The sequence below is a fragment of the Chenopodium album genome, chromosome 19 (genome assembly GCF_948465745.1).
Source record: "Chenopodium album chromosome 19, dcCheAlbu1.1, whole genome shotgun sequence".
NCBI classification, from domain to species: domain Eukaryota; kingdom Viridiplantae; phylum Streptophyta; class Magnoliopsida; order Caryophyllales; family Amaranthaceae; genus Chenopodium; species Chenopodium album.
The window spans coordinates 8,487,125-8,514,297 of record NC_137852.1 but is presented as its reverse complement, the minus strand read 5'-3'; the positions used below and the strand labels follow the sequence as shown (position 1 = coordinate 8,514,297).

The following is a 27,173-nucleotide window of genomic DNA, read 5'->3' as shown; positions in this document are numbered from 1 at the left end:
GTCACATCACAAGAGTTGAATGGGAAATAAGGTAGGAAAAAATGGGGGGGGGGGGGAAAGGGCAAAATCGAGGAAGAAGAGGGAAAGGGAAAGGGAAAAAAAAGAAGAAAAAAAGGGGGGTCATTATCACGTGACTTTTTTTGGCCGGAAAATTTTGATCAACGTTGGAGTTCGGTCAACGAACCCTCCTCACAACCCATTTTGTGCCACATTTTTCATAAAAGGGCCTTCCTCACAAGGTCAACTACTTAAAGGACCTTTCTCGCAAATTTTCCTTAATATAATTTATACTTCTTTTTTTTTTTGAAAGAAATTATATTTATACTAGTTGAAAGGGATTTCTCTTCTCATTATTAAATCAATCACTTTTGTATACACCCGGTTTTCAGTAATTTACTGTACATCGAGTTCACTTTTGTCAAATTTAGTGTCACTTTTGTCAAATTTAGTATCACTTTTGTCAAATTTATCAATGAAGCATAAATAACTCTTATATATGTCAGAGTAACTTTTGTGCGTTTTAGTGTAACTTTTGTTCCTTTTATTGTCACTTTATAACGGATGTTCATTAATTTACTAAACATCCGTTTTATTTAAAAGTTTGTGTTATTAAATTATGCTTATCCTTGTTGAAAAAGCAAACTTTGATAACTAATTTTTTTTATTTTTATTTTTATTTTTATTTTTAAAGGGTAATGATATATGTAGCCCTTAGGGCTATATATAAACAATAAATATAATTCCTAAAATGAAATTAAGTTGAAAATTCATGACAAAATCACAGGCAAATTGGTGTTAGGCTATGTTTATCATTTTCCTTTTTTTAATAAGCTTAGTAAAATTACAAACTTAATTATTTTAAAATCATATCGTATGCCTTGTCTTCAAAAAAAAAAAAAAAAATTATATATATATATATATATCGTATGCAATTTCCTTTACAAACTATATTATTTTAAAATCATATCGTATGCAATTTCCTTATTTGTTTGATTAATAAACATGAAGGGCCAAAAGTAGTAACAATACCACAAAAATACAAAATAATGTTATTTTGAAAAAGCCAAAAAATCCAACCAATCAGAAACATTAGCTTAGCCGTTACACATAAAAAATTCTCTAGAGCAGAGGTGGACCCAACAACAAAAAAAACAAATCAGAGCCGTCAATTTCATCATCACCCACCTCAATCACAACAATCAACGCTCCACAATTTACCACGTAATTCACCCAAATAAAATATCAATATTTTTCCAACAAAATCCACTATATTATACACCAAAATCAAATATCATAATCAAAAATCATATAAAAAATCCGCCATTATTTTCTCTCTCTTTTTCTTTTCACTTTAATTTTTACCAAACACTTTGTCACCGGAGATAATGATCCGCTACATCGCCGGCGCACCATTAATCGTACTCTTGCTTTTGATTTCAGTCGTTGAGAGCCGTCAGATTTCCGACGAGTTCATTCATTTGCCGTCTGATCGTTTTTCGTTACTTGATCATGCTTTTCCTCAAATTGACGCCGTTGATGATGATTCTGTTGGGACTAGATGGGCGGTTCTGATTGCTGGGTCTAATGGGTACTGGAATTACAGACATCAGGTTATAATTTCATCTTTAATTTTCTTTTAATTCAATTTAATTTTTGAATATTTTGAATTTATTTGGTGAAAGTGAAGTTTTGACTTGGTGTTTATTGTAATTATGGGTTGGATTTTTCTGGGTATTGGTTTTTATTTGAATTATTATCAACTGGGTATTGTGAATTAGCTGTGGATAACTTTAATTTTTTAAGTAATTATGATTGATTATGGAAAGACTTGAACTTTGTTAATTTTTTTAGTAGTTTTATTGCTTTGATTGTCATAGTGACGTAACTTTTCTTGGTATGTGTATAGTCGTATAGAATTGAAAGACGGACAGGGTAGTGATGTAGACGGGATTTGATATCAATTCTTCAACTTAGCTAGCTGGCATTCACTTCGAAATTGATTTTTGGAGGAGGGTTTGTGTTTTGTCAATGTTTTATTTTTTTTTTTGGTTTGGGAAACATTGTGCTTTGTTAGAATTTAGAGTTACCTCTGGTTTTAGGACTAATTTGGTATGTTGCATTTGAAGAAATGTTACATTAGTTTGGTATATGATGTGTGTCATCTGTCATGTATTTATTGAACCTCAAATGGGTAATTCTATTTGTGTAACTTGCTTAATTTCATTGCAAGGTGTTTGGAAGAGGCATCAATCACATACTACGTAATATTTTTGTGCTATTTTGGTGTTTGGAAGAAATGGACCTTGCTTAATTTCATTGCAAGTTCACCTACTTTGAAATTGTGGATGGATATCATAATTGATGAACATAAGGGGGTTGTGCATTTGTCTTAGAGGGTAAGTGTCATGGGCTCGTGGCCAAGTGGGAAAGGCGAGACCTTTGACCTCACAAGTCTAAGGAAATAGATTTGTAGTTCCTGCAATGATCTTCTTCAAACGTTTCATGGTTTGAATGTGTTGTAGTAACATGGGACTAGATACCAACTGACTTCTCATATATCTTGAAGTGTATTTTGGTATTTTTCAATGTCTAACTCTATGCTTTTTAAAGAGTGTGAGTTTATTCCTAAACTTGTGTGATAGTAATGTACCACTGTGCTTGTGATTGATTTTACAATTTTGTAGAGTGAATTAGTAAATCCTATCCTAACAATCAGCTTATTGTTGCTAAATCTGTTGTCCAGGCTGACGTTTGTCATGCTTACCAAATTTTGAAGAAAGGTGGTTTAAAAGATGAAAATATTATTGTTTTCATGTATGATGACATCGCTTATCATGAGGAAAATCCGAGACCCGGGGTCATTATCAATAATCCCCATGGAAGTGATGTCTACGCTGGAGTCCCAAAGGTTTTTTCTAGTTCACCCTTTCCATAGTCAGTTGATGAATGTTATGAAGAATTTAATCTCATCTGCTTGATGTGGTGTGGCAGGATTATACTGGGGAACATGTGACTGTAAACAATTTTTTGGCTGCGTTACTTGGTAACAAAGCAGCTATTACTGGTGGCAGTGGAAAGGTGGTGGATAGTGGCCCTAATGATCATATATTCATCTATTATTCGGACCATGGTGGTGCTGGTGTGCTCGGTTAGTATTTTGACCTTCATAGTTCTCTTGCAAGTCATACTTTTGTTGTTTGTGGAATCTGTTTGTTTTGCCTGTTTATATTATGAATCTCTTACAATATCTTCTATTGTAATACTATAGCATTTTTTTTAGTGTTGAGTATTTACTGGGAATAGCAGCATATTCTGAAAATTATTGTGCGGCTACTCTCTCTTGGCTTTTAGGTGCTTTCATGTTGTCTATTTGACTTATCCACACAAATTTATCTTCATATAGTAGATAGTGCATTGGCAGGTTCTTAATTACATGTGGAATTGGACTCCTGCTGCTCTTATGTCGTGCCTTGTTTAGTACTAGATCAATGTGAGGCTATTGTGAGCATACAATGATTATATAGTTTTACAAGTGCATTACCATTTGAAGATGAACTTAACCCTAGGACTACTGTCAATGGCCCTGTTCAATTGCACTTCTACTCCATATTGTTGCCTTGTTGGATCCTCACCAATGTGATTAATCAATATTTATCATATTGTTTCTTGTGAAAATGGATTTCAACTCATTGTGCTTGTTCAGGTATGCCTACAACTCCATTCCTCTATGCCGATGAGCTGGTAGATACATTGAAGAAAAAGCATGCTTCTGGAACGTACAAGAGCTTGGTGAGATAACCCTCCCCCTGTCCCCCACCTAACCCCCCCCCCCCCCCCCCCCACCCCCACCCTGACACACACAAGGAAAAGAAAGTTTGATGAATAGTTTTTTTTCTTTTTCTTTATATTTTTTCGTAATATTTGTTGTAGGTTAATTGCAGGGCCTAGATTCCCTATATACCCTAGTATCTTTCATTAATCTTATTTGGGTACTCATGAATTTGGAATATGTGAATTTCAGGTATTTTATGTTGAAGCCTGTGAGTCTGGCAGCATTTTTGAGGGTCTTCTTCCTGAAGGACTTAACATTTATGCTACCACCGCCTCCAATGCTGTAGAGAGCAGTTGGGGAGCCTATTGTCCTGGTGATTATCCTAGCCCTCCTCCAGAGTATGATACATGTCTGGGTGATATGTATAGTGCAGCTTGGATGGAAGACAGGTATTAGTTACACATGTATCTGTTATACAAAATCATGCATAATTATTAGTGTATACCACAGAATGACAGTTTCCTTCCCCTTCCAAGCCCCTTTCAATTTGGAAAATGGGGGTGGGCCAGTGGCGTTGTGCTGATTAAGCTGATCCTTACTTTATATTGATACTAAGCACGAAACTGCTCCTGTACGCATAATTTGCATGTTTTACAATTTAAGTGTGTAACAATGTAAAATATTATCCCTAATACAAGTGTTGTTGAGACAACAACTTTGGACATCAATATGAATTAGCTACTATTGAAGATAAATAGTGAAAATTATTTATCTAATACTTCCAAAAAAATTATTTATTGAATAAACTTTGCTTGGGTCTAAATGAGGATATGTCAATAGACTAAGTTAAGAGTAAATTGACTCTAGGAAAATGAAGTGATTCGTGACAAGATGGAAGTCACCCTGATTGAGGAAAGATACACAAAGTAGGTTCACTATCACACACCAGAAGATAAAGCACCCTAATGCTTAATTGCTTAGCAAGTTGGCACAGAAGATCAATATTAGGGCTCTGTAAAATTCTTGGGTCATCTCAATGGCTCATAACCTGTTACTTTAGAGGATAATAACTCATTACTCATTAGGGAAGTAGGGGAGAGGGTACGGTCATTTTTAGCTGTGTGCATTAGCAGTTTCTAGATAGGTGAAGGAAGGTCTGAAATACTTTTGGTGGGTGACTACTGTTTTGTTTTCATTCACCAGTTTGGCTTCCTCCGTGCAAGACCATGCTTTCACTCTAGACCTACTTAATGATCAAGACAGAAGGCTAAAAACTGATAAATCAGAGCAGCACACATAACACTCACTATCAGAGATTGATTAGTTGAAGAAATTGATGTCCTGTGAAGTAGATTAGTATAAGTTTTATACTAGCTAGGGACATATTGCTTCGAAGGCAGTAAAAAATTCGTTGTCGGTGCTGAAGAAGGCACATTATTGCTTTGGACTCTTGGAGTTCATATAACATGTAACATGATAGTGAACCTACTTCGTGCGTCTTTCCTCAATCGGGTTGACTTCAATGTTACCATTCCTGCATACTTTGACCTGCATGTTATTGGTTATTGAAGTATGTATATAAGTATATTGGTCAAACTTAGAAGACTAAGTTAAGAGAATATTTGACCTGCGCAAAGTTGTATATATGAAATGTTCAGCAATTTTTGTTGTTGATTTATTATTTTACCATTCCTGCATGTTATTGGTTATTGAAGTATTTATATATCATTCATATCTTGCCCTCTTTTTCTTCCCATCATTCAATATCTAGACCCTTGGCTCAATAGTCATTACCATATCCCCATTCTCCTATTTCTGATATTTTATTTCCAGTCTCAAGTCAATTTTATGAGTGAACTTTTCTCTTTAACTTCCCTTCTCTTTCTTTTGGATGGTCGCAATGGACTGTTGTCATATCATCTCCAGATTTCTAACATCTTATTCTTTGAACATTAAACAGTGAGAGCCACAACTTGCGGACTGAAACCTTGAAGCGCCAATATGAACTGGTGAGAACTCATGGGTTTTACTATTAGATTGGATTACCTTTTACATTGTATGTTGCTACTGTCATAGGATTGAAGTACACAGTTGTGTCTAACACTTTGACTAATGGGCAAGCATTTTTTTTAGTTTGGTTTCTGTAGGGGGTGGGAGGGTATTAATACATGAATTTGAAAATACTTTTCAGATTTCACAGATTTTTTTTTTCGAAGAAATTTAAGGAGTGATAATATTACATTGACTTTCAAGAAAATTTCAAGTGATAATTTTATTTTTGGTCATTGCAGGTTAAGATGAGGACAGCCAATGGAGGCTCTTATTATGGCTCTCATGTCTTGCAGTTTGGTGATAAGGAGCTCAGCAAAGACAAACTCTACCTGTACATGGGTACAAATCCTGCTAATGAGAACTTTACATTTGTAGATGATAACGCATTGCGCCCAAGGTCCTCCAAAGCTGTCAACCAACGGGATGCTGATCTTGTCCACTTTTGGGAAAAGGTACTTGTACTTTTATCTTTTACATACCAATTGTTCATTTCATGTGACTTTTAGATGGATACATCATACATGGTTAATTAGTACAGGAATATTGTATTGCTATGGGATAGCAGTACAAACAGACTAGCCCCGATAATTGGTCTGACCATGTATTAGTCTTCAGTCTTGTTAAAGTAGTATTTGTAGCTCGAGGTTTATTATTAGAGCCTTAGAATTTTGTGTTTGACCGGTGTTCACTTGTTATGTGCTTTTCTCTTTGTGACTGACAGTTTCGCAAGGCCCCTGAAGGCTCTGAAAAGAAGATGGAAGCCCAGGCACGGTTTGTGGAGGCAATGTCACATAGAGTTCACCTAGATCACAGCATTAAACTTGTTGGCAAGCTATTGTTTGGAATTACAAAGGGTCCAGAGGTCCTTCAGACTGTTCGGCCTGCTGGGCAGCCCCTTGTTGATGACTGGAAATGTCTAAGAACACTGGTATGACCTCTGAAATACCTGTCTATTTTTCATCATTGAAACCCTTCTACTTCCATTGTTTAAAATCACTATCATCTACAAATTGTTTTGATATACCAATTCTTGTCAAGAACATATTTTTTAGTTTGAGAAATTTGATTAAAGCCCCCAACAACTGTAATCTAACTGGGGTAAAACTTCTTTAACACGTAATATGCAGATTAAAACTTTTGAGATGCACTGTGGATCTCTATCTCAATATGGAATGAAGCACATGCGCTCTGTCGCAAACATTTGCAATGCTGGAATCACAGCTGATCAGATGGCTGAAGCATCAGCACAGGCTTGCCCTACCGTTCCTTCTGGTCCTTGGAGTTCTCTGCACAGGGGATTCAGCGCTTGATCCTGCTGCATGCTAACAAAGACAGCAATGTACAAAATGATAGAAAGGATATGAATATGTGAAAATTCACAGCTAAGGAACTGTCTATTTACCTCGAAGGTTCCTCTGTATCCCCATATTCCTTGTAAAAGCATTTCCTGTAAATATACCGTGCCTGTTTACTGAATTTTATTTGGAATGTAAAAGCAGTGTTGTTAAGTTGAAATTGATCTAATCACAGATGATTCAAGTCTTGATACAAATTGTTTCAAAAAAAAAAGTCTTGACACAAATTGAAGCACTAAAGAGTGATGACCTTGCGAGTTATCCACTTGACCTCTACCTTTGGCGCATAACTCATTGCCACAAAGCGAAGGGAGAAGGGTAAATTTTCTTTCTAAGAAGATAGACTAAGAGAGGGGATAAAATACGGGCAATTAAGGCGAGTTGTTAGCCTAAGGTGGACAAACTCTGGTGAACATTGAGAGTAAATTCCTTTTCCCATAAGATAGACGAGGAGAGGGGATGGATAATAGATCTAGGTTGGTAGCTGGTGGTTCCAATGATATGCGGTTGCTAGTCAAAGGTGGAGCATTGGTGTCGCTTGGTGAGTTGACACGAATAGTTGTGGCAGGACAGGTGAGGTATGATTGTATGGAGGGTGATGGAGGATAGAAGTAGTCGTCTTTTGGTTTGAATTTAGGATCGGACCATGATAAGCTAAGTTTAGCTGAAAATGCATTCGCTTTAAGTACAAGTTGCCGGGAGTACAAGTTGGGTTAGATTAATTTCGGATCTTTTGGCATTCAACTTATCATGGCATGGAAAATAATTGATCTTAAGTAGATGGGAAATTTCAACTTAGGTCCATATCCACAATGTGTTACTAAGTTAGGTCAATTTTAGGACATGTCAGTTTCAGTTTTCATTTAACTTTGTTTATGTTTTAGATATAATAGTTCTAGTTATTTAGGTAGGGTCTGTTTTGCAATTGAAATTGATTTGGTTGCCTTGGAGGGAAGGGAGCTAATGAGGGGGTTGTAGCCTATTCCACATACTTTGTTCTTTTCGCCTAATCTTTATTATTACATCCATCGCATATTATTTGCAATGATTTGACATTAAATGTGACCAGAAAATGTTTAGCCTTTACAAATAATATGAAACAGAAAAATATGACCAGAAAATGTTTAGCCATTGCAAATAATATGAAACGACGGAGGTAGTATTTACTATTGTTAAAAATTAGGCTACGTCAAATGAGATGAGATTATTATTTTCATTTGCATGCCGATTGATATACTCCTATATATCTTATATGTTACTCGAATTTGACCACAAATTACAATCCGACTAGACTACACTCTAGAAAATGAACATATTCCATAACACCTTAGTTCAAATGCGGAGGACAAAATTTGAATATATTAGTTGTACGTAAAAAAAATGTAGGAAAAAATCTCTCTGTTTTAGAGGACCTATTTTTGTTCACCTTATTTTAATTATGCTTAGAGAAGTTTATGTTAGATTATCTAGGAAAATAAGGTGATATATATGATGATAATGGGCTAATGGCTTTTCAAGTTCAAATTACAAGTAAAAGGAGTTTTAGTAAATTAAGATAAGTTTAGGTAAGTTTAAATAAAATATACGTAAAATAAGTTCAAATAAGTGAAAATTTGGTCAATAGAACACCTTGAAAGTTCAACTCACATATTATTCATGTGGTCAACATAAATAAATAAAAAATGACCATAATATATGATTTATATAAAATAAATAAAAAATAAAAAAATAACTATGTATGACCTCGTTATATTCATCTCAATGTAAGTTTTCAAGTTTTTGACTTCTTATAATTTTCAATTATACAAATTCAGAGATATCGTGATCAAATAGATGATTTAATTTTATAAAATAAAAAGTTGTATTATAGGTCGTGAAAAAGTCAAAAGAGTCAATCTAAAAGAGACGAAGGGGAAAACATAACATGAACTTAACGAGAATTGAGAGAAACAGACACACAATTTAATTAGTGAGGTAAAAGAGAAGGCAAAAGTATTTTGTAGTAAACATGATCCCAATACTTTTTCAATTTCACTCTTACGAAACTTAGAAAAAGATAAACTTATACCTCGTTCAATACTACTAAGAATTAGATTTAGAGGCAGAAAATGGATCGTTTGAATCGAGACGAGTCCATTTCTTTCGTATCACATTATGTTAAAAGAGACTTTGGATTATGTATCATAACTACGATAAGTAAAGATGGTTGCGGGTTGTGCCTTGTGTCAGGCCCACGTGCTTAGGAATCAGCTATGCCCGACCCACGAGTTACGTGTTGTATCATATCGAGCCAACAATTTCAAAAGGTTAGCCCATGCCAAGCCTATGTGATGTATGTCGTGTTCGCTTTCTAAAGTCAAAATTTAACTAATTTTAATGTGTTTTCTCTTGCCATATCACTTTGTGCTATACCTTGTCATGCTTCTCTCAAATAAAAGCGGCCTAAACCAGCCCACAACTTAACAAGTTCGGTAACATGGCATGTCATGTTGTGCTTTTTTATGTTGGGTTGTGTCGTGCCTTAAGTTGGCTTGGTCTAATGCCATCTTTTATGAGAAATGATATGTCCATGTAGGTTTGAGTTGGGATAGGAGTTTTTCACATTGTGAATCAGGTCATTAACTTATCACATGTCTATTGAAAATTGTCTTATTGTACAAAGCAAATTATGTCTATTCAAGTTGTATCAAGTTTAGCATCTGATAAGTTTCAATTTTCTTATATAAGATCAATTTCAACTCATCTATTTAAAAGTATGCTCTTAATTCTAATCAAACCAATTGCTAGGTATATTAAGGGTCTGTTTTGATTAACTGAACGAACTGAACTTACTAGAGCTAAATTGAATTGAACTGAACTTATTAGAGCTGTACTGAACTAAACTGAATATTTTATATGAGAAGGAAATTAAAAACTAAACTGAATTTATTAGAACTGAACTGAACTGAGAATAAGATGAAGAGAACAAGCCTTAAGAAGCGAAAGGAGTATTTGAGTACATTATGCAATGCGCCGTGCAACATTTCTACGAGACCATGTTTTATTATGATCTTAAAATATGAGGCATGATTCATGACTCATCCACTCGTGACAATTAACAAGGGTTACATCTAACCATGGTTAACATTTAACCAACCCTTCAACTAACCCAACTCCTTTGGTTTTAAATTCCCACTCAATGCCATTCCTTTGCTTCGGTGAACGAGAAATACAATTTTAAAATTCTCCAAATAAAAAAAAAAATAAAAAACGGGGATTTTCAAGATTCCGTTAGATCTACAAACGGCGTTAAATAGCAACCCGCTTAAATATAAAACGGTAATAAAAAATCGTCACAGTTTTCGGGGAAGACGATGTAACAACCGTTGGATTGAAAATTAACGGCTGTGATTTTAAGATGGGAGTTGAAGAAAGAAACGGGTGGGTATAAAATGAGCAGTTTAAGAAGAGAGAGAACATTTCTTCTCTGTTTTGTATCATTCAAGCTTTCTCTCTCTACTTTCTCTCTTACCTCTTTCATTTGCACTTTCATCTTCTTCAATTCTTTCAGTTTTTAATTTTCACAATTTTGTTGATAATTCTTGAAGAAAATGCAATGAATAACAGAGTTTTGATGAATTATGAGTGTAGTTTTTCTCTGTAGTTGACGATCTTGAATGAGCTTTGTTTTGTTTCTGGATTTTGGTGCTGGATTTTGTAAGGTTTGTAGTTTTGTTTCAATGGCGGAATTTGTAAATTAATCAGTTAAAATCGGAAATTTGTGGTTAAATTGATTAAAATGTGTGAAGTTTCATGATAGAATTGGACGATTGAACAATTGAATGAATTAAAACTTGTTGTTGATCAAATTTAGGCCAACAAATTCATCGCATTCCTGGTAAACATCGACTAATTTTGTTCAAATTTCTTCTATTTTACAGCTACTTTTCTGGAAATCGATCGATTTCTTCAGCTCTGCGGTTGAATTCAGAGAGAAAAACAGGTAAATTGTTGCGAAGAGTGAGAAAAAATTGTAGAAGAACACTGATTTTTGCTCCATTTTTGTTTGATTCTTCACGAATTTTGATTATTAACCTGGTATTATGCTCAACAAATTTGTGTTACAGCGATTTGAAAGCTCAATAGTACAGAAGAATCAATAACAAAGAAGAGGAGAGAAACTGCAATTACTGGTACCGATCTTCGAAGTCGTCGCTTCAATTTGATTTTCCGCCATTTTTGTTGAAATCAGCTCAATCTAAAGGTTTATCTTCAATTTTGCAGAGCGTTGAAGAATCTTCTACATTTACCTCCTATTTTTAGAATCCAAAGATTAAAGCTGAGATTTAATTTTCCAATTTCAAAAAATCGCAAGATTAATCTTCAGGTAAAACAATGTCTCTATCTTCTTTGTGATTTTCTCTCACTTTCAGCAATTTTCTGATTTTTTTTTTTTTTTTTGATCGATCAGTTTTTTCTTTCTATTTTCCTCTCAATTTCATAACGCCAAATGTATTTCTAAAAGTATTTTTCAACGGCGGTTTTCTGCAGATTTTTTCTCTTTAGGGTGGTTTTCTGCAGAATTTCTGTCTTTTGAGTGGTTTAATTTACCAGAATTCTTCATCTTTTCTATCGCAATGTAATTCAGAAGTTCTTAAACGGCGGTTTTCTCCTGTTTTAGTGGTTTTCTCTTTTCCAGCTATTCAACACCAATTTCTAACTTGTTTTTCTTCTTAATTTTTTTTTGCGCCAATCTTCTCGATTTTTTTTTTATTTAATTTTGTTTAATTTCCTTATCTTCTTCTCTGGACTATCTGGCTTCAGTTTCTAAATGAGTTGCTAAAAAATTAAATATTTATCAAAACAAATTTCGGATCCCGAATTTGCACAATTGTTAGCTAATTAGAGTAGGACATTTTTTTTTTTTTTTGGCAATTTTTGATATATTTTTGGGAAATTGATTTTCATTATTTTATTTTCCGCCATTAATGTTGCTCTGAGTTTTAGGTGTATATCTTTGATTTTATTTTTGGTTTTTATTATTTATTTATTTTTTAATATTTTTGTTGTGAAGGAGCTAGAAATGAATTTTGTTTTTCTTTAAAAAAATGTCAATGATGAGTATGGGTTTGAAGTTGAATGTATTTTAGTGTATGAAATATGAGATGATGTTATAAAGTAATAAAGGCAGCTTAATCCCATCCCTCCTCCACTTCCAGAATCTTATTTGTTTTTTAACTTTGTTTTTAAAATTATACCCAACTAACCCAAGTTAACCTAAACCAAATAATGTTTGAATTAACTCTAGTCAATAATGCTTAATTTCTGACTGTATTCTAAATTATGTCTATAAATACTATTTGTTCTATGATGGGGACAGGTGTAGTAGATGGAAAAGGAAGTGGTAAAGAATCATCACCAGCAGCAACAACAGCATCATCATCATCATCCCCACAACAATAATACTACTACCTCAACTAGTAGTCTTAGGGAGAAGCACATAATTGGGGAGGGATTCATTAGGCCTCCCCAATCGGCGGATTTCGTGTTGCGGTGGGGTAGCCGGAAACGTCTCCGGTGTATGAAGATCCAGGTTAAAAATGACTCCGCCCCGGTCACCACCCGGACAACTGTCCGGGTGGACCGGCGGGTAGTTAGATCGGATAATAATAATAAAGATAATAATAATAATAATACAATTGGTAGTGGTAATCATCCTGCAAATGGGCATTTTAATCTCCGGCAACGGCCTGCATCTCCAGCTCGACCTCCTTCGCGAATTCTAAGGTATAATCTTTGCTCAACTGCTTAATTATTGCTCAATTCTTGATCATGGTTTTATTGTGTATTTTTGAATGAGCTAATTGTCATATATATTGGTGTATCTGCTATTTTGTGTGTGTATAGTTGTTGTGAATAATGACTGTTTACATATATAGTCATAATTGGATTGTTGTTTCACAATTCATCCCAACTTGAGCCTTTATTTGTGAATTGTGAACCAAAGGTGGCTTGATGTGAGGACCGAGAAATTGGCTTGATTAAGGTAGATCCACCTTGTAATAAACCACCTCGAACGCCATCAAATGTGGTTCTTGTTGAGGATGACTTCTTAAGGACAGCTAGTGGTTTGTGATGATGGATTAAACTTTATAGATTATTTGAAAATGGGGTTAGTAGATTTTGGTGGAAATTCAAAATTTTGATGTCGGCTTGCGGAGAAGATGCCTAAATTGGTGCTTTCATCTTTTATTGGGTCAATTTATATGAGTTTGGCTTTACATCTCACCCATCTTTTCAGACTTCTCCTTTATCCTTCTCTTTAAGTTTTTCTGTATCTAGAGTTTGTTGGATAGTATCATAAATGAATGATACCAAGTACATTACACGCAAGCATTTCTTGTCTACTTTGGCTTACCTCAAGGAAGAAGCCATGATATAGACATATAGATTTCATTTGGTTTTTCTCAAGTGGATACCATTATACCACAAAGAAGTAATCTTATCTTTTTAGCTTGTAATGCTATCTATATAAACCATAAGAGCATTGCTTTGCTAAGGTGCAATTTTGGGACGAACAGAAGTTTTCCAGGTACCTTTTTTTTTGCCAAAATACTCTGGATTTTGAGGGTTTCTTTCTCTTACAGTTCTTTTTAACTTTTAGATTTGATGGGTGGTCTCTCGTACAGAAGTTGTGGGTATTGTGTTTAGTCTTAGCGCTCAGCAGCCAATTTACGGTGAAGTATGCTTACAATACAAGAGTTATATGATGCACCAGATACATAGGGCACTATGTACCCACAAGGCTTGCTCATGTCTTGAATATTCTTTGTGGTGCACAATGCAACGTATAGTTGGTTGTAACTAAATGATAATAGTGATTTAGGTTTCAAAATTTTGTAAACTTAAAAGGAGAAAAGTTTTAAGTGTTTTGTAACTTTTTGGTGTCCTTTCGGCAATATTTTGGATGTATTTGACTTAATATTCCAAAGTATATGGATGCAAAAAGTTATGAATGTACCTTAAAAATTTCTCTCTCATTTCGTTTGCAAAATTGTTGGAGTATAACCCAATGTAAAATCTTTTGTTTTGATGGTGAATGTTACATCTACCCACAAGGTAAATTATCCACTAGACTATAAATATTTCACTTTTGATTATATTTCTAATGGGTAATCTACCCACTGGGTAGATATGGAATTTTCCAAACTAAATTTTTGTCGGGTCTTTGAGGAGTGTTTATTAAAGTAAAGTAATAAATTAAGTAATTAATTACTTTTTTTGTTTGTTATATAGATAATTATGGACACTCAAAATGGAAAAATCTTATGGTTCAATTAGGTTTTATGAGATCTGGCTTATCATAGGGCTCTGTCCATTGGATTGAATTTTGCTCGAGTCACTTTTGGTAGGTCTTATTGGGTCTTTAGTATGTAGAAGTAGATATTGAATTATGGGGGAAATTGTGATGTACCAATAATATTTGTGCTCCCAAGAACTTGTAGCTTTGTGTTTTCCCTTGTGTCCACTGTCCAGTAGGCTAAGTGTGCATGTTTGTATGGCATTATGCTCTATGCTCTGTGCTCCTTTGTGCACAATATTTTGGTGGCACCTAAGTATTCGTTCTCCTATCTCATCTTTCGTAGTTGGGACTTGGGAGGCCTAAGGTTGTTTCCCATATATATCTAAACTAACCATCACTATTTAGTGTCCCAGCTATTCTGGTTTCAATACTGAGTAGTTACTGAAATGTATCTGAACAGATTGTTCCCAACGATTGCATTTAGAGCAATTTAATTGATTGATGATCATATGCTAATTATGCTAGTTAGTAAGATGGATGAGGAAACCAGAGGAAGAGGACTTTTGTTTTTGGGTTAGCCGTTCCCCCTCTCAGTCTATGACGAATTGAGGATAGTATATTGGATTGGTTTAAACAATGGGTCACGTTGAATTAGAATTATTTGGTCCAATTACCAAACACCTATGACCTATCCTTCCTGAATGAAGAAACATGATAAATGCTAATTCCTTCCTCTTGAAAATATGGTGCAACTTATACAGATGTACCCCGTAGTATTATTTTATCTACTCGGTACTAAAACCCCATTCATTCTTTTTCATCTGAAATTAATTGTCGCGTAAATAGTACAGAGTATAGTAACTAAACTGAAAGGCATGGTCACGATGTCCGTGGCCGATGGGCTATGTTGAATGTACCAGTGTACCAACATACTAACTGTGGACTAATCTTGGGGTTGACGAAGCACATGTTCATAGACTTTTCAAACTTTATCTTCCTTCTTTAATCTTTATATGAATGGCCATTTTCTGTCGGCATCTTTACGCTCCTAGTGCAGCATTTGGTTCCTGTGTTAGGCCCACAAAGGACATAATTAGTGAATTATTGTAGCCTTTCGTACTATAATTTTGGTTACAGTAGTTAGTTGAAGCTTAAAATGGAGCAAAAATATCATGTTTTCCTTGCTTGGTAATTTCACACCCTTTTAGCTAACAGAAAATTAGTTGTTTTTTGAGTTTTCTGGTAATCGTATTGTATAATTTGATATGGCATTTTGTATATCAATCTTGTCATGCGTATGATATGATAATTTTGAACATTACTTTTATTGCACTTATGACAAGTTTGTTACGAGTATTTGAAATGCCATGGTGATCTATGATTATGGTTTATAAGAAGGCCGTAAAATGAGATTTCCATCCGATTTTCATTTATTTGAATTTTTCTTATCTTATCTGAATTATATGGACTTATTTGTATTACCTTTATTAAGATTTATTTTTCCTTGAATTTAAAGCTGTGTTGAGTTGATATGAAATTGATAGGCACAATCTTGAATGATTTTTTCTATATAATTGACATATTTATTGCTTTTTTGGGAGGATCACTTAAGATATTCACTCAATTTGATTTAATTCGTTTGATTTTTTTTCCCCTGCCTTTAAGATATTTTATGGTCTGTCTATCATGTAAAAACAATCTTGTTTGAGTTTGCTTGACTGTCACAAATAATTGCCTGAACTTGCCATTTCTTTCATGAAATTGTATCTTTAGCAATATATGGATTGATTTGAATAATATGTTTCCTTGTACAAATTAATACTAAATTTTACTCTTAGCTGCGTAATCTAAAATGATACAAAGTTCATAATTTTAAACCAAATGTTGGACGTTATTTTTTTTTTTTTTTTTTTTTGACGGGATGTTCGAAGTTATTAAACAATCAAAAACTCTATAATTCCCGATTTAGCACTTAAACCAATTTCTTATCCTTTATTTTATATAGAAACACCTATCTAAATTCCCGATTTTGATGTTGATTATATCCCCTTGTCTATTTAATACTTTGTATTTTTTTTTTAACACTTTGTATGAATTTGATACATTGACTCAAAAAAAAAAAAAGCTGCCACGTGGACCATAGACATTGTATATACACCGTTTGATTAGTACAACCACCAGCAAACTCACACATGGACACGTACTTTTTCTTTAAGCAATAAAAAAAACATAAAAATCATACCGTAATCCGACGGTCCAAAACACAATCGGAAATCGCATCTTTAATTTTCTTTTTTTCTTCTGCCTAAAATTTTTCATTTATTAATATTATCGAATCACACTTGTCTCAATTTTCTCTACGTTTTCAGCACAAAGGTAACCCCTTTCGCCTAACCCCATTATTCTCTCTTTCTCTCTCCTCTTTTTATTTTCTTCATTCAAAAGACCATTTAGCCCTTTACATTAACCTAAACCCACCCACTTTTTTAACAACCTTCCAAGGTTATTTTTGTAATTTCACATTAATATGTCACATAAAAATGGTAACTTTTATGATATATAAATATTATTATAAGGTTATTTTATTTAATTAATTTTATTATTTTTATGTGTAGGAATTCAGAAGTTGGATCAGGAATGAAGGGGCAGCATAGTAATGGAGGAGGAGGGATGAGGGGGTTGGGGTCACCGGAGAGAGAAAAGAAAGGTGGTGGGTCCCACCATCATCAGCAGGAGAATTTGGTGGTGAATGGTGGGGGTAAAACGGCGTCGTCTGAGACAAAAGGTGGTGGGTCGTCTTCGGGCGGTGGAAGCGACGTCGTTTGGCCACCTAAATTTATGATCGCTCTTACTAATAAAGAAAAAGAAGAGGATTTTATGGCAATCAAAGGTTCTAAGTTACCTCAAAGACCCAAAAAGCGTGCTAAGTTTGTTCAACGTACCCTCAATGTAAGCCTTCTCTTCCGCTTTCCTCTCTTTCTCTCTCCTACTTCATTTTGTTTTTTTTTTTTATTAAAAAAAAAACAAAAAATCTTAATTTGTTGTTTTTTTTAATAAAAAAATAGATTAAAAGCATTTTTCTGTCACGCAGATATTATAGTTTTCGTGCTTAAATAATAGGCCACATTTTATATCGTTTTAAAAAATGTTTATGCTTTTAATTAAGGCAGCATATAAAAGACTAAAAAGAAAATACTCGTATTAAGAATAATTTAACGTAAATAACTTTCTCATTTTCCGCCCTTGGCTCTCTAAACACCAAAAAAAAAGAGTTAACGTGTACATAATTCTGTCGTGTGATTTTGTTTTAAATTCGTGCACTTGTACCATCAGTTAGGAAACATATATTAGTGCATATATGCAAGTACATTATTGATGATATTATTTTCAACCTCTTAATAATGAGAATGATTAAGAGTAATTAAGGAAAAGTTTGAAACTTGTTAATGTGAGTATGTAACATTAATTTTGAGAGACGGCATAGATACGGAAATGTGGTTTATTATATAGGGATAGACCGACTAGTTATTTAAAGATGAAAGGTTTCCTTATGTGTTGAATTACACAAATAGTAAGTCATGTAATATTTCAGAAGGGCACATGTATGAGCTTCTAAAAACAGACTTGAACTGGGCAATTTGAAAAAACAAATAAGAGTGACGTTTTATGGTTTAGAGAATATTTTGGTTCTTGAATTGGGTTTGTATAAGCAAAAGTTGTCTGGGAAAACAGAAATGGTGCTTATTTTAAATTGAGCTGTCATTTAGTATGCGCACATTATCATCTATACTACAATGTTGCCTGTAAATGCAAACTGAAGTTGAAATTACTGTACTTTGGGCCACCCAAATAAATTAGGCATTGGACCATCAGTCCATTAGCTATTTAATTTTAGGTGACTTGGTTATAAGTAAGTAATTAAGGACTTAAGGTGTTAGGTGTGTGCTCCAATTTGTTATAACTTCATATGACCTAGAGCAAAATTTAGACATCTTAATTTGGGTGTCCTTGACAGTTCCAAAATAATTCTTGTCAATATGATGCAACCTACAAGGTGACTACTTGGGTCAGGTCCGTAATAAAAATGCACCTATGAGCTTTTGGCTCAGAATGATGATCTTAATTTGGGTGTGCTTCATTCTCTGTCTAACCTGTTTGCCAGTATTGCCACGCTAGCTTGTGCTGCTTACACTTTCATATATTACGTACAAGAAATAGTTTAAAATCAGATGATTTCTCTCAATAAAGCTAGAAAAAGTATGAACATTTCCCTTTACTTGTGTGGTGCATATGAATTCAAGTTATTGTTTTCCCTTTTTATTTTCCGTTGAGGCAAAATATCCAACTATCGATATTTTACATATTTATTAGCTTTTATGTTTTCTGCATGTGAAATTGTATATGGTTTATTTAAACTCAACTGTAATTTATGTGCAGTTAGTGAGCCCTGGAGGTTGGTTGTGCGATCTTACTTTGGAGCGCTATGAGGTCAGAGAGAAAAAGATTACAAAGAAGGTAATTCAGGTCATACTTTAATCATATTCAATTTAACACTTCATAACTAAGAAACTAAGATGGCTTTCTAAACAGATGAAAGCCACCCCATACTTCCATAAAACTTTTATTAACACTTACTGTTAATATTTAGATTATTTCGTTATTGAGTCTAATGTTCTTGTTATGTATTGCAGAGGCCAAGAGGATTGAAGGCAATGGGCAACTACATGGAGTCGGACTCTGATTAATAGTTGGTAGGGTTGTTCTTTCATACTTCGTATAAGTTATGGTAGCATCAGCATATTGATGGAAAAGGAAGGAAGTTTATGTAAATTATCACTTTTTCATCCCATGAAAGCAATGATGAAGAAAATAGATTTTTGTTTTCTGATACTCGTTTTGCCTTCTTCCTATTTCCCTCTTATCCTTTACTCCATCGTAATCTAACGTAGTTGACACCAAATCATGGCCATTTTACAATTTCATATGCATAAATCATGAAATTAGATTTCTAAAAAATTCGTAATCGTGATGATTTTGCCTTTTTCCAGTCCTGTAGGAGATGTAACTGTTCATTAAGCATGCTTCAATTCTACAAGAACCTAGCTAACTCTGGTCAATTCAAAAAAAAAAAAAAAAAAAAAAAAAGAATTGAGTTAAACAGCTTTAAAACAAGTACCTGGCCTACTTGCCTTAAAAGAAAAGAATTTTACTGTAATACTACCTCCGTTACATATTATTTGCAACGATTAGACATTTTCCCTCTCTACTTTATGTCAAATTGTTCTTTTATTTTCTTAAAATGACATCAAATTAACCTTTTGCATTACAGAGTATATAGTGTAGTAGTATAATATATTTATATGCTTCCTCCGTTTTTTTTAAATTGCAATGATGGTCTATTGGGGGTTTATAGTTTTTACGGAGAAGACTAGAGGAGAGAAATATACCGAAATAGAGAGGGATAAAGGGAATTTTTCGGATGCGAATGGAGTCATAGAAACCACCAGCTCGATGAACTGATGAAGTAATTTTGCAACTATTTTTTTACCTTGCTGAAGTGAAGTTTGGAATCACTGTTGTTATGTTGTTGTCAAGTGATTAGAAGAATCCCGTTCAATAAAAAAAAAAGAGTGGTTAGAAGAATCAAAGGAAAAAAGTAAAAAGAATGGTGGATTTAAGTTATTGAAAGAAGCACTCTAATCATTTTTTATTATCACATGTTTACTAAAAATATTGGTATTATTTGTTGTTTGATATTTGGTTAATGTCTATGTATATTTTCAATATATCAAGCATTCAAGCATTTGTTATACTACGTATATAGTTTATACAGTAATATTTACTTCATATAAACAAATTGTCACGATTAAGAAATTGCAAACATTACATTTTGTTATCAACTAGATATTAATCTTTAGTGATGAGTGGCTTTATGCATTCTATAATAATTTAGATTGTAGAGCATGCGGATAACTCAAGTATGTTCTTTGAGAGTTTAAGTTGTTTGCCATTATTATTCTCTGGGAAGAAAAATTGAGGCTGCTTCCCATTTTTTGTGTTTTCTTCTATAGCTTTATTACATAAAGGATCTTTTCGGAAATTAAAATATTTGGCAACAACGCCACAACGGGCGTTCATTAAAATGACATAAATTGGAAGTATTAAATTGAAAAATTGCACAAATGTGATTTTGTCATGCATTTCAAGTGTGATGCTAATAGTACTACTATTTTGGGAATATATAAAAATCTTCCCATTGTTAGCAATATCTAAATATTACTTCGTATTTGTTAAATACGGAGTATTTAGCATTTATTATTTAATTAAAAAATCTAGTATTAAATGGTACGGAGTACTACGTAGTTAATCCCCTTTCTAAAAGTTATCTCTTTTGATTGTTTTTCGTTTACAAGAGAATTACCCAAAAGCTATGTTACTTGGACTTCAATTATTTCACTTTATTTCATATCAAGTATTCAAGTCAAAACCTTAATACTCTAATATAAGTGAGATGCTTTAATACTTCATTTTAGGTCAAATCAGTCAAAGAAAATCACTATATAGCCAATTCGGACACTAGGATATGCAATAAAATTGCTCAATACAATTACCTTCTAGATTGACAAAGTAAACTAGGGTTTTAGCTTTTAAAAGACTAACAATTTTATTTTATTTTTCTTTTATAAAAAGGAGAGAGAGAAGAGAGGAGACTAGAGTTATCCTTATTTAAACATCCAAAATTAATATAATTAGTATGTGATTGTTGTTAATATGGTGAACACGTTAGCTTTGGTTTACATGGTTGCAGAGAAAGAATAAACCTGCACAAGAAGTAATTGCTATACATGTAATGTAGGCTACTGTCAACTATTCATTTAAATGCTTTGCTTCTAAATACCGTTTTTGTTTTTTATTAGTTAAAAGACAAATTCTTTGCTGAAAGTGACTAATTTGGTGAAGGTAGTTTAAAGTCTTTAGACTAATCTTAGTATCATATGATCATGATAACGACGTAAAATAAATTAAATTAAATTCTATGTTTGAAGAATGAGCAGTTTGGAAGTATGCAAACTGAGTTTTTAGAGCAAATAATCATCGTAATTAGCGCAAATTGTGATTAAAGGGGTTTTAATCGTTAGCCATAAGCTTCGCAAATTAGGGTTCATTGATAGTAAATTTTGAAAGTGGTTGTATTTATCCAAGTTATTGACCAAACCATTTTTATTTAAAAGAAGATTAAGGTTATTTAAAGTAGATTTCTTGATTGATTTCTTATAATATCTTGCCTATGAAATATAAAGTGGTTGCACTAAACTTAAAAGTGTAGGGATCTACATTATTTGGATAAGGCCACAAATTGTGAAAGATTTTGATACTTTTTTGTTTGTTGGAATGGAGAAGGCACCTTATCAGCATATCAGATTAAAACTTTACACAAGTCAATATGTCCTGAGTTAATAGACAATATCCCTTAAAAATAGGGTAAAAGTGTAGGAGAATCATCATCCTCAAAGTAGTGCCGCGGATCAGGATTTATCGACCAAATTCAACTTTAATTAATAGATGTTCATGTTACATGTACATAGTCCAAAGTCCAATGCAAGTTAATACAAGAAAAGAGAGTCTACATACACAGATTACTTGTTTGCAAGTTGCTAGGGTCAGATGGGATTGTGGGCTAGTACCATAAGAAATGAGATCAAACCGTAGTTACCAAGAAATCTTAGTGATCTTACTAATATGGAATGAATCAATATAACTTCGACATACTTCGTATCTTACTTGATAATTGTGATATTAACGCTGTTTGTAATTTGATATTATGTTTATAATTTATCTTTTAATTCATAAGGCTTAAAGCTAGCCTTAGGGCCTGTTCTCATTGACTGAACTCAGCTGAACTGAACTGAATTGAACTCAGCTGAACTGAACTGAACTGAAATGAATATTTTATAAGAGAAGGAAATTACGAGCTGAACTGAACTGAACTGAACTGAATTGAGCTGAACTGAACTGAACTGAACTCAGCTGAACTGAACTGAACTCAGCTGAACTAAATTGAACTGAATTTCAACGTAAGAGAATAGGCCCTTACATTTTTCATATAACTATGATGTATAGATCTTGATGATTATCATATGCTTAACATTTATTTTATCTATGGGAAGAGAATTTATTCTTTATTATTTTGTCTCTTTCGACCTTATTTTACCTGAAACCAAATTTCATCCAAGTATTTTTAAAGCAATGACAACTCTAATGAATAACGGTGGATTTTCTGTGTGGCTGGACACACCATGTGTCCGGGGTTACTTATTCAGGAATTACTTATTTAGGGGTTACTCAGTCGGTGAAGGATTAATTATTCTAGGATTACCTAGTCGGTTAGCACGTTTTGTATGTGAGAGTAACCCCTGACCGACCAAGTAACTACTGACCGAATAACTCTTGATCAACCAAGTAACCCTTAAATACGTGTATATGAAAATTTGTGATGAAACAATTTAACAATTTACCATAAGCTAGACAAGAATATTGTTTTGGACATTTTTTTAATACTACTACATCATAAAAGCTGGGCTCTCATCCAATCCGTCCAACTTAAATGTACGTACTTTTTACCCAACTTTGATTTATTTGAACTTATATAATCTAATAATAAACTTGTATACTCTTATCTTAACCTTTTTTTTTTCTTTTTTTTTTTTTTTGAACGGGAAGTAATAATTTTCTTAACTTATAAAAATTTAATAAAACTTATTTTGGTTGCAAAATTAACTTAGGTAGTTTTTATTAACCCTTATCTGAACTTATTTTCATGAAACTAACTTTTTAAGCTTTGATAAGGGTTAATAAGAGTTAATTTACAATTAATACTGCCTCTATTTCTTATTATTTGCAACAAAAGAATATTTTAAATCTCACAAATAATATCCCTTTGTTGCAGATAATAAGAAACGGAGGTAGTATAAAATTTAATAAGGTCTAAGGGCATGTTAACATTTACTAAACTGAGCTGAACTGAACTGATTAGAGCTGAACTGAACTGATTAGAGCTGAGCTGAGGTGAACTGATCGAACTGAACTAAGCTGAAATGAATATTTTATGAGAGAAGGAAATTAGGAGTTGAACTGAACTGAACTGATTGGAGCTGAACTGAACTGAAATTAAGTAAATGTGAACAGGACCTAAGTTATGATAAGTTCATATAATTTTAAATTAGTAAAAACAAGGTGAATGGGACAAATTCTTAAAACAATTAATTTCAAATAAAAAGTTTTGATATACGTACGACTTACTATGCATAAGTTCAACAAAATTAAGTTACAATAAGTTGAATAGAGCACAATACGGAGAATTAGTATAAGAGTATAAGACCATTCCTTTGCAAATTTAATATGGCATGTGTCCAATTTTCTACATTCCTTCTACTTATGTTTATAAGAATCATGCAAATCTAGAATCTACACCACAATTTATGGCTCAAAAGTCCCCAAATTATGTGACATGAATTTTGATTATAATCATAAAAAGCAAGAGCATCATATTCATGAAGCATAATGAGGAAATAAAAGTTGGCACCTCTTCTTTTTGCAACTACCTATGGTTCAAAAAAAGCCTTATTTGCATGCAACTCCTTTTGTCCTTTATTATCAGCAAAATCACCCAAAAATCATAAAGCTACTTTCAATTCTACTTTCAAGTCCACATTTTATTAACTTAGGAACACATATTCTTCGAGCTTAAGCAAGACATTGTGGTTTCCAAGGGCTTTTTCGGAATTTAAGTTAATTGAGGGCCACCCTCCAATCAAGAGGCAACATATGAATCATGAATTTAAAGTTTTAAAATAGAATTTTGTATAATTATTTATTTGATTTTGGTATGGTTGTTCATACGAAGCATATGGTGTGATTTGATGGGATTAACAAATATTGAAATATTATTTCAGTGTAATTGGTTGATTATTTCAAGGTTAGTCTCATACATACTCCATCAATAACAAGATATTTACAAATTTGATAAAAGGATTACCAATTTAAACTCGGGTCTACCATATACACGTAATATATGGACCTTATGCCCAGCTTTCATTCATTTCAAGCTCATAACAAGATATTTCCGACTTCAATAAAAGAATGAACATTATACACTCGGGTCTACCATATACACGTAATAATTAATTTCATACATTTCGAGCTCTCACAATACACGTTATGGTCAATTTTCGTTCTTTTCAAGCTCTCCCAAGTGACCAAAAATGATAGGCTAAACACTTTCAGCTCTCCAATTGAGTTTATGTAGGGTAATATTTTGCCTAATGTATGAAAAAAATCAAATTATTCACAAAGTTAAAGCATCAATAAATGCAGATTTTATTCCTAATTTATCAAGATTATTACAGTAGAAATTTGGAAAAGCAATTATGCTTTTTTTTTTTTTTTTTTTTGAAGGGAAGCAATTATGCTTTTTCCAAACAAACTTGCTTTTCATACATTAATTACGCTCAATTATTTGTAAAAATTGATTAATTCCCCCCAATAATAAGAGTTAAATGTTCATTATTCAAAAAAATAAATAAATAAATAAGAGTTAAATGTTCAATAATTTTACAGAAGCAGCTCAAATAATAAAAAAAAAAAAAAAAAATTACTGCAATTTTACTCTGTTTTCAATCATATTTTGCAATTGCATGAAAAAAAAAAAAATTAAACAAATGATTAATAAATAGCCTAAGAAATACGAGAAGGAATAGATAATTATTTTAAACCATAATCATTAATATAAATAACGCAAAAACAAAATATGTGCTAATAAATGTACGCACAAACGCATCAAACTGCGAACAAAAACGAAAATCCTAAGAACACACTCAAAAGTTAATCAAATACCAAAACTAGAACATCAAACCCTAAGATAATCAACGATAATTCATAATATATATATCGAAATGTATATATATAATACTATTATTACTACTGAAACCCTAGAAAATCACGATACCATCCGCAAGAACAAAATCAGAATCTCCAGAAAATTCACTAGTTTATCCATAACATCAATTCCTCAGATCGAGAGAAAAGAACCGAAGAATACGGCGGCGATTGCAACGGCGAGACCACCGGCGAGCGACGGAGAGACAATTCCGGCGGCGGAGGTAGGGCTTGGAGCTGGAGCATCAGCTGCCATGGCGACGCTGATGATGGCGAAGATGACGAAGATGACCGCCATGAAAGAAGCTTGAACTGATTTCGCCATTGTTGAAGAAGTTGAAGGTTTTCTGAGGAGAGAGAAAATGGAGGTTTTTTGTTGCAGTAAAATGGAGGAGAGAGAAAGTTGAGAGTTCGTGAGAATGAAGGTGAAATGTGGGGTTTTATAGAGGGGAGAAGACGGGCAGGTGAGTTGTTGGAACGGGCAGCTGACCGAGGTTTTTAGAGTAGCTATTAGCGGGTTGCCAGCTGTGTAAAGTGGGGGCCCACATTAGTAGGGTTTTTTAATTTTAATTAATGGGTGTTATAATTGATTATTATCCCACTAATTATGATTAATATGAAATTAACATCACATGGTGTCCATTGTCCAATTGTTCATAATTTTTTTGGTACGATTTTTATGTTTTGTTTGTGTGAGTTTGTTTATGATTTTTACCATAGAAACTTGTTTTGTATGAGTAGATCTTAAGCGAAAATTGTTATATACACTGATACACATGGATGTATCATTTATTTAACTAATTTACAGTTAGTTTTTACCCTTTATTTAATAATGATTAAATAAATAACATTATTAAAATGAGAACAAAATACTCATTGGTGCATCGTGCACCTAGTTTATATAACAATCTCTCAATTTTAATGAGTGGTATAATTGATTATATAATCTCATTAATTATGATTAATATGAAATTAACATCACATGGTGTCCATTGTCCATGATTTTTTTGGTACGATTTTTATGTTTTGTTTTTGTGAGTTTGTTTATGATTTTTACCATAAAAACTTGTTTGTTTGAGTAACTTTTATGCTAAAAGAATAGTGTATTGTACTATCAAAATTCAAAACTTGTTTTTTTTATAGTGTTTGTCTTTGTCATAATTTGCATTTTTCATGGTTTCAAGTTAAAGGTTTTTTTTCTTGAGGATTACTTGAATTATTGTTTAGGTTTACGAGGATTGAAGAGGAATGGTGGGTTGGGGAGAATTCCATTCTCTTGGAGTTGAAGTGAAGGGGGTCAAGGAGCTTTAGACTAGCCGGGGGCTATCAACATGCATGAGATGCGTTTTAGCCTCGTATCTCTTACGGAGTACTTTATATGTTTCTTTTTAGTTGTAATATTTGCGAAAATTTTCTAGTGGTCCATTGAAAAATAATTAATTATGAGTTTATGATTGACTTATTTTTCTTCAAATTATAAAGTTTGCGAAAATGTGAAGTATACTTTGTATATGCATAATTTGATTATGTTTTGGTACTAATTTGCATAAATAGGCTATAATCTATTCTAAAAATAAGTTTGGATAAATTCTAATAAGAAACTGTTAGCTCAGATAAGATACATATTTTATGTGTAAAATAAGTTGAAAAATAATAAAATAAATAAATCTAAGTGAATATAACATGTCCTTTTACACATTATAAGATAATAAACACCGTTATATATACTTGTATTTCAATATGTCAATTGTAAATTGTCAAAATTGTATGTCGGCAA

At 33.0% G+C, this 27,173-nt stretch overlaps 2 protein-coding genes and 1 long non-coding RNA gene across 5 annotated transcripts; all 3 read left to right on the top strand.

Annotated features, from left to right (window-relative positions):
- Positions 1-1,301: 1,301 nt before the first annotated feature.
- Positions 1,302-7,353, top strand: LOC145595864 (vacuolar-processing enzyme-like). Its single transcript, XM_081652296.1, has 9 exons — positions 1,302-1,610; positions 2,744-2,908; positions 2,992-3,148; positions 3,704-3,789; positions 4,022-4,221; positions 5,733-5,781; positions 6,064-6,276; positions 6,546-6,752; positions 6,952-7,353. The coding sequence occupies exons 1-9, from the start codon at positions 1,386-1,388 to the stop codon at positions 7,132-7,134; spliced, it is 1,485 nt and encodes a 494-aa protein (XP_081508422.1). The 5' UTR covers positions 1,302-1,385; the 3' UTR covers positions 7,135-7,353.
- Positions 7,354-10,423: 3,070 nt separating this feature from the next.
- Positions 10,424-19,351, top strand: LOC145595860 (uncharacterized). Of its 3 annotated transcripts, none has more exons than XM_081652293.1 (8): positions 10,424-10,599; positions 11,100-11,161; positions 11,286-11,351; positions 11,443-11,545; positions 12,539-12,945; positions 17,077-17,410; positions 18,899-18,985; positions 19,153-19,351. In XM_081652293.1, the coding sequence occupies exons 5-8, from the start codon at positions 12,548-12,550 to the stop codon at positions 19,204-19,206; spliced, it is 873 nt and encodes a 290-aa protein (XP_081508419.1). In that variant the 5' UTR covers positions 10,424-10,599; positions 11,100-11,161; positions 11,286-11,351; positions 11,443-11,545; positions 12,539-12,547; the 3' UTR covers positions 19,207-19,351. The 3 variants fall into 3 exon arrangements, with proteins under 3 accessions (XP_081508419.1, XP_081508418.1, XP_081508420.1); XM_081652292.1 differs by lacking the exon at positions 10,424-10,599 and adding an exon at positions 10,647-10,880; XM_081652294.1 differs by lacking the exon at positions 10,424-10,599 and adding an exon at positions 10,651-10,880 and having other exon boundaries at positions 18,899-18,976.
- LOC145595861 (uncharacterized) lies at positions 12,959-16,041 on the top strand. The gene is made up of 2 exons (XR_014103025.1): positions 12,959-13,750; positions 13,823-16,041. It is a non-coding gene; the product is annotated as an uncharacterized LOC145595861 (long non-coding RNA).
- Positions 19,352-27,173: the final 7,822 nt, after the last annotated feature.

Excerpts from the sequence above, each read along its gene's own strand:
- LOC145595860 (XM_081652293.1), top strand. The coding sequence starts at position 12,548 with ATGGAAAAGGAAGTGGTAAAGAATCATCACCAGCAGCAACAACAGCAT. Across the intron at positions 12,946-17,076 it reads CCTCCTTCGCGAATTCTAAG|GAATTCAGAAGTTGGATCAG; the intron begins GTATAATCTTTG and ends TTTTATGTGTAG. Across the intron at positions 17,411-18,898 it reads TTGTTCAACGTACCCTCAAT|TTAGTGAGCCCTGGAGGTTG; the intron begins GTAAGCCTTCTC and ends ATTTATGTGCAG.
- LOC145595864 (XM_081652296.1), top strand. The coding sequence starts at position 1,386 with ATGATCCGCTACATCGCCGGCGCACCATTAATCGTACTCTTGCTTTTG. Across the intron at positions 1,611-2,743 it reads ACTGGAATTACAGACATCAG|GCTGACGTTTGTCATGCTTA; the intron begins GTTATAATTTCA and ends TCTGTTGTCCAG. Across the intron at positions 2,909-2,991 it reads TCTACGCTGGAGTCCCAAAG|GATTATACTGGGGAACATGT; the intron begins GTTTTTTCTAGT and ends GTGGTGTGGCAG.